The sequence below is a fragment of the Sinocyclocheilus anshuiensis genome, unplaced genomic scaffold (assembly GCF_001515605.1).
Source record: "Sinocyclocheilus anshuiensis isolate Anshui unplaced genomic scaffold, SAMN03320099.WGS_v1.1 scaffold1746, whole genome shotgun sequence".
NCBI classification, from domain to species: domain Eukaryota; kingdom Metazoa; phylum Chordata; class Actinopteri; order Cypriniformes; family Cyprinidae; genus Sinocyclocheilus; species Sinocyclocheilus anshuiensis.
This window is the reverse complement of record NW_015545562.1, coordinates 1,294,300-1,300,598: the sequence shown is the minus strand read 5'-3', so window position 1 is coordinate 1,300,598 and position 6,299 is coordinate 1,294,300. Positions and strand designations below refer to the sequence as shown.

At 37.9% G+C, this 6,299-nt stretch overlaps 2 protein-coding genes across 2 annotated transcripts in view; one reads left to right on the top strand and one right to left on the bottom strand.

Moving 5' to 3' along the window:
- The first annotated feature begins 942 nt into the window (after window positions 1–942).
- On the top strand, window positions 943–4,054 carry LOC107698380 (actin-related protein 2/3 complex subunit 5-like). Its single transcript, XM_016499371.1, has 4 exons — window positions 943–1,201; window positions 2,143–2,215; window positions 2,743–2,919; window positions 3,000–4,054. The coding sequence occupies exons 1-4, from the start codon at window positions 1,062–1,064 to the stop codon at window positions 3,060–3,062; spliced, it is 453 nt and encodes a 150-aa protein (XP_016354857.1). The 5' UTR covers window positions 943–1,061; the 3' UTR covers window positions 3,063–4,054.
- Window positions 4,055–5,731: 1,677 nt separating this feature from the next.
- Window positions 5,732–6,299, bottom strand: part of LOC107698379 (hemicentin-1-like) — an 84,874-nt gene continuing 84,306 nt past the window's right edge. The window contains exon 107 of the mRNA XM_016499370.1: window positions 5,732–6,268. Within this exon, the coding sequence (XP_016354856.1) occupies window positions 5,902–6,268 (367 nt within the window). The 3' untranslated portion in view covers window positions 5,732–5,901. The remainder of the gene's footprint in view (window positions 6,269–6,299) is intronic.

Below are 6,299 nucleotides of genomic sequence, written 5' to 3'. Positions count from 1 at the left end.
TGAACGTGTTCTGTCGCCCTCTACCTAATAAACCCTACATAAACCCGAATCACATTACGTAATATATTTAAAAAAAAAATCATTGATGGACAGAAGCAGAAAAGATTTTGATTCTTTATTTATTTTTTTATCTTAAAAGGCCCCTCGTTGTTGATAACGGAAAGTGAAATGAAAAGTGTAAATAGCCACAACCACAACGAAATTTGTTATTCCACAAATTTCAAGAACTGTTTTTCAGTAATATCAACAGATGTTTGTGGGCAAATTAAAATAAGAATGGCATTTAATTGACATGTTGAACATTGTGACTTTGTAGTAATTGAGTTTATTTAATTATAAATGACTTTAAACAGTTTGAAGTCGTCTCGCAGTCCCATTGGATGTTTGCTTGAGAATCACTGGATCAGGATTGGAGCGCTTCAGTTCACCGGTGTTCCCGATAGAGGGCGCGCTATGCTGAAGTAATGGAAATCCACCCCTGACCATAGACATATAAATACCTAGACGCCTCATTGGCCGCTTTGAGCCGTTGCTGCGATACGTCAACGCGTCCGCCATGTTTGGCAAGTCTGCCTTAAAAATAAATGGAGGTAAACGGAGGAGCTGCGTTTTTTTCTGGATAAAAACACGATAACGTTTACATTTATCAACCGATTTCAGAGGTTTGTGATCTACATGGAGTTAAAAATAACTCTGCCTCCAGTTATTTAGTTAGGCTTGGAAAATTATTAATTTTCGTAAGAAATTGTGAAAGCTCACACTTGTCTCACTTGTTGATTTGATTGATTTTTTTCGGTTTACAATTCTAATGTTAATGCAACGAGTCAGGTATGTTTTCTTCTGTCCCGATATGAGAGTTGCCCGCACCAATATGGCGGCGACGTTGACGTGCGGTCGAGCGGCCAATGAGGAGTCTAGGTATTTATTATGTCTATGCCCCTGACTACCAGACAGTACGCTGCAGGAGTCGCCAGGCTGGTTTAGCATAGACGACTGTTAGATTGTGTTCATGCAAAACAGCGTTTAGCTGAACATCAGACGGGGAATAAATAGCCTTCATCATGTCAAAGAATACGGTGTCCGATCGTTTCCGTAAAGTGGATGTGGATGAGTACGACGAGAACAAGTTTGTGGACGAGGAAGAGGGAGGAGAAAACCAGCTGGGTCCAGATGAGGCAGAGGTGGATTCTCTCATCAGACAATATCCTTCTTTATTCACCAGCTAACATGTGCATGATCTGAAATAGTCTTGCATTTTCAGTGGCACTATCTCATATAAGCAATTTCCGTGTGCTTTATGCTTGAGTATGTAATGATGACACCAGCAATGGATATAATTCGGCTAATTAAATATTTTCCTGGAAAAAAGTATGCATAAATAATTAAAGCAAAAAGTGCTTATTAACAAGTAGAAGGAAAGACGATGATTTAATTTTGTTCGCAGCCAGTTTTACGTCAACATTATATTCACTGATTTGCTGTTCATAATTCATGAGTTGCCTGATACACCAGCTGGCCTGCAGATTTCTGTACATCAAAGACTCCACACAGACAGAACTGGGTTCTTTGCTCTATTCTACTCATTTACATTCATTTTACTGGACAGGCACCGATCCAGTGTCCTGCAATATTGATAGCGTTGTCTATAAAAGTGAAGCGAAAATAGTCACAAACATGCTTGTTTAGTTTCATTGTCCGCTCGTGCTGCATTATGTACACGTATCAGCTCATATTCAGACCTCTGAAATGTCCAGGCCTGTCTTAACATTCCAGACATTCTTTTTAACAAAACTGTTTGTGAAAAAAGATGCTGATTACTTAGAATTATGCTGATGGTGATTATGTTAACTACAACATACTAGTTTCAAACGGTGTGGGGGTTGTAAATATTAAGTTCTTCAGTCATTTGAAACTGTTGCATTATTTAGTACAAGGAAGTTGAATTCATGTCCTTATATGTCAATTTTGGAGTACCCAGGGCCTTATTTCCTGTTTCTAATTTTTTCCCCCTGTGGTTGCCTTGTAATATGTTTTCTTCAAGTGCAACATGTCCACAGCATTTGGATATTGTAAAGCAGCATGTATTCATGCATGCATAGGTATTTCAATTGTGTTGGTGTTTTTCTTAACTCCACTCTTCAAAGGGAACCTTATGGGTGCATTGCAGGCAGTGTTAAAAAACCCACCAATCAACACAAAGAATCAGAACGTCAAGGTGAGTCATGCCACTTTTTTTCCTAAGAGGAAGGAAAAATAATTTTACTCTGATATCATAGCAAATCATAACATTTTGTTGTCAGATTCAGCATGATTTTAGATATAAAATTGTACAGAGAATGTTGCACATTCATGGTTTTCCTTTAATAAATAATTTTGTTCTTTTTGACATTTTGCTTATTCCAAAGTGTCATTAATATAAAACACCTTTAAACATGCTAACTTCTCTATTAAAGTGTATGTTTTATGCCTTGAAATAAGTTTCAAAATCATTCTTATGATACACTGACTTTAATAATGCGAACAGCTTCTGTTTATTTGCCACTGTAAGTTTGGTGACCAAGTACAAATTTCCACAAAAAGGATAGCAATAAATGCACGTGCACAGCTATCCACTGTAATAACCACATGGAATTTCACTTAACTGTAGTGGGCTTCAAAGTCGCAAAAATACACAAAACTACATACAGTTGCTTTGATGGATCATACTTTTTTTTAAACATTTTTCTGACATTCTGGATGTAGGATCGCGCTGAAGGTCTAGTGCTGAAGGTGCTCAGCTCCTTTAAGAGCACTGACATAGAGAAAGGAGTTCAGTCTCTGGATAAGAATGGAGTAGATCTGCTCATGAAATACATCTACAAGGGGTTCGAGCAGCCTTCTGAGAACAGCAGCGCTGTCCTGCTGCAGTGGCATGAAAAGGTAGGGTTAATAGCAATGTAATAGCAATGCAAAGCATGTGGGAGGTCAGTAGTTAAATTCTTGCTTTGTATTCTCCTCAGGCTCTCTCTGCAGGTGGAGTGGGCTGCATCGTGAGGGTCCTAACAGCCAGGAAAACAGTGTAAACTGCAGTAGGTTAGCATAGCGCACAGAAAAACACAACCCAGCAGCAGGAAATGAGCACCTGCTGAGACACTCAGAACAAAGCGATGACTTTCCACAGGGTACTGAAGAGGACCTCTCATCCGATTTCAGTGTGTTTTACCCTCTTCTGTTATATCACTCTTCACTCACATAGTCAAAATAACCGTGCCATCAGTTGTATGCTAGATTTACAGTAGCTTCTCTCAGGAATACTTTTCTATGCTCTTCTGTATTGTATTCAGCAATCTGAATACAAGAGACTTCTTAGAGTTTTATAAAATCTTGCTTAAGTTTATTATAACCTTTTATTATTAATAGTAATTTACTTGCCGATGTTCTTGGAGAGAAATGTAACCTGTTATTTTAGTCTGCATGTGTGTGAAAGGCTTAAAATGAACAGTCACAGATTGGTCGTGTGTCTTACTGGCACTAAGTCTGTCCACAGCGACTGTCGCATTATGAATAATACTCTCCGGTGCATTAAACCTTCCCATCACTGATCCCTTTTCATTTGTTCTAAATCGCCAGGCGTTATCTCCATAGTATTTATTTGTTCATAACCAAAGCGCATTAGCTTAAATACTCCTATAAGACATTCAGTTACAATGCCGATCTTATGCATCATCTGAAACATCTGTTTGATTTTCTTGGCAGATGGAGCCATCTCACTAATTGTGACTTTCACTAATGCTGTTATAATGTATTAATGTCTTGTCTTAATGTATCTGTGTCAGCATTCCAAAGCACTTATTGCCGTGGACCATTGTTATTGTGTGTGTCAGAATGCATATGTCTGTATCCAGTCTGTGTCAGGAGGCGTTTTTAAGCCAATCATGTTAAATACTGCCTCAAAGCAGATCATTACTGATCCAGTCTGATCTGAGAGGTATTGTCTGATCACAGGGACCTGCCTCTACAATGCAGTAATGCAGAAAGACAAAGTGTAAACACTCAATAAACCAAACCGGTATAATGACTGCCTTACAAAATATTCCTTTTTTATGTTTGTGCTTTTGTGATTGATTAATAAAATATGTTAAATATACTCTTGAGGACTTGAGTTTTATATTTTGAATTTATAGATTTAGGAATATTATGGTGAAAGCTCAATCCACAGCATCTGTGATAAAAACGCCGCACTATAGATGTCAACTTTGGTTTTTTACAAATGTTGTGTCAAAATAATTTTTTCTGGTCATTGATATTGTCAGTGAAATAGTATTTAACCTACAATATTTTCAAAAGTTTGGGGTCGGTAACTTTTTATTTTTTACATTTTTTTTAAATGTTTTAAGAAGTCTCGTATGCTCACTGTAATCAGAAATACAGTTAAAAACAATATTGTAAAATATTATTACAATTTAAAATATCAGTTTTCTATTTTAATATATTTTACAATGTAATTTATTCCTGTGATGGGAAAGCTGAATTTTCATCATCATTACTCCAGTCTTCAGTGTCAGTGGATCATTCAGAAATCATTGTAATACACTAATTTGGAGCTCAAGAAACACATCTTATTATAATCAATGTGCTTCTTAATATTTTTTGTAGAAACAAAAAATGGATTCCTCTATCTTGTGTAACATTATAAATGTCGTTACTGTCACTTAAAAAAAATGTACTAACCCCAAACTTTTATACAGCTCTGAAGTGAATGTATCATAATGAATGGATCGTACAATTTATTGCTTTTTTAAAAAAGGAATACAACATGGTGTTACAAATAAAAAAACACTTATATACATATCATTAAAATAGAATGCACCTTGATTACTGACACAGTTACAAAAAAATACTCCCAAATGTGTATGAACCTGTAATGATAATGAGACATTGCTATTTGCATAATTACTGATTGACAATACTCTCTTCTAGAGCAAAAATAGGCCTTACCTGAGGTGGACGTCCATTTCATTTTTACTGCAGATGTGGCTCAAACCCAAACCTCATGTTAAAAAGCACAAAATTTAAACCAATAAAATGTTCCCCATCTCATTTCATAGAAAGCAATGGAGGGAATTGAGTTTATTTCATATATTCAAGCAATTCCCAATAAGTTAATAGGTAGACATATATGCAAATGTATTCTATTACACCACCCATAGTCCTGCTGTACATTCTGATGAAGGATTCTTGCGGCCAAATCACTAACCCGCCAGCGGTCTTACTACTGGTTTCATGTGAAGTCTGTCTTGAAGTCTGAACCTCAGAGAGCAGCCTTGTCTGTCTGCAGGACTCTGCAAAGGCCTTTTACATGTCTACGTGACCTGTGAGAATCTCTTCAAGTGGTGGATCTGCACTCACACATACACACTCTCACACAAAGACCAATATAGCTCAGTCACACGTGTACACAACTGCACCATTCTCAGAGGTTGCGCTATAAAGGATTTTATCTGGATGGATTGCAAATTTTCTGTCATTCTCTATTTTTATGTCAGTAAATTATTGATACAGATTTTTTGAGACAACACCATTACAGGAACCTCTGTGCCAAGAGCTTTTTAGTCTTACATTTTGGCCTTTTCTTTTGCTTCTATAATGCTTCTCACATCTCTCTCCTTTTTTATTCTTTTGCTTCTCACATCTCTCTCCAGGTTTATTTTTACAGGGAATGTTTAAAAATGTATTGTCTCCCCTTTTCTGCATTTCTAATCCTGTTTAGAAACCCTTCATGTGGGAATATTTCTAGCATAGGGAAATTTAGGAAACTAGATTTCTTATTTTTTTATCTGTCAAAATAATGGAAAACATTACGATTTAGCGCAACCTCTGATCATTCCCTCTCTTCATAGGCTGTGGGATGTAGTAAAGTCCTCAGTAGGGATAGGCTGAGACAGCGATGTAGACAATAAAGGTGGTCTGGTACTCTATGCCTCCGTCAGCGCTGTAAGACAGGGCTCGCACCTTCATGCGGTACGTGTGAGGTTCGCGCAGTGGCCGGGTGGTGAACAGAACACCTTTGAGGTTTTCGTCCCGGAGGGCGAAGGGCAGAGTCATGTCCTCGTCGACCACAAAGAAGGAAGTACGTGGGTGGACGACTCCATCCTGGGTGTAGGCAACCAGCCGGATCAGGTCCTGATTGGCAGCGATGCCAAAGGGCAGGGACAGCAGTTTGTACTCCAGTGCATACGGGCTCAGGGCGCACTCCAGATCATTGGGCGGACAATTCTTCAAGCAGAACCTGAGAGGACAGGCAGAACTCACTTTATTTT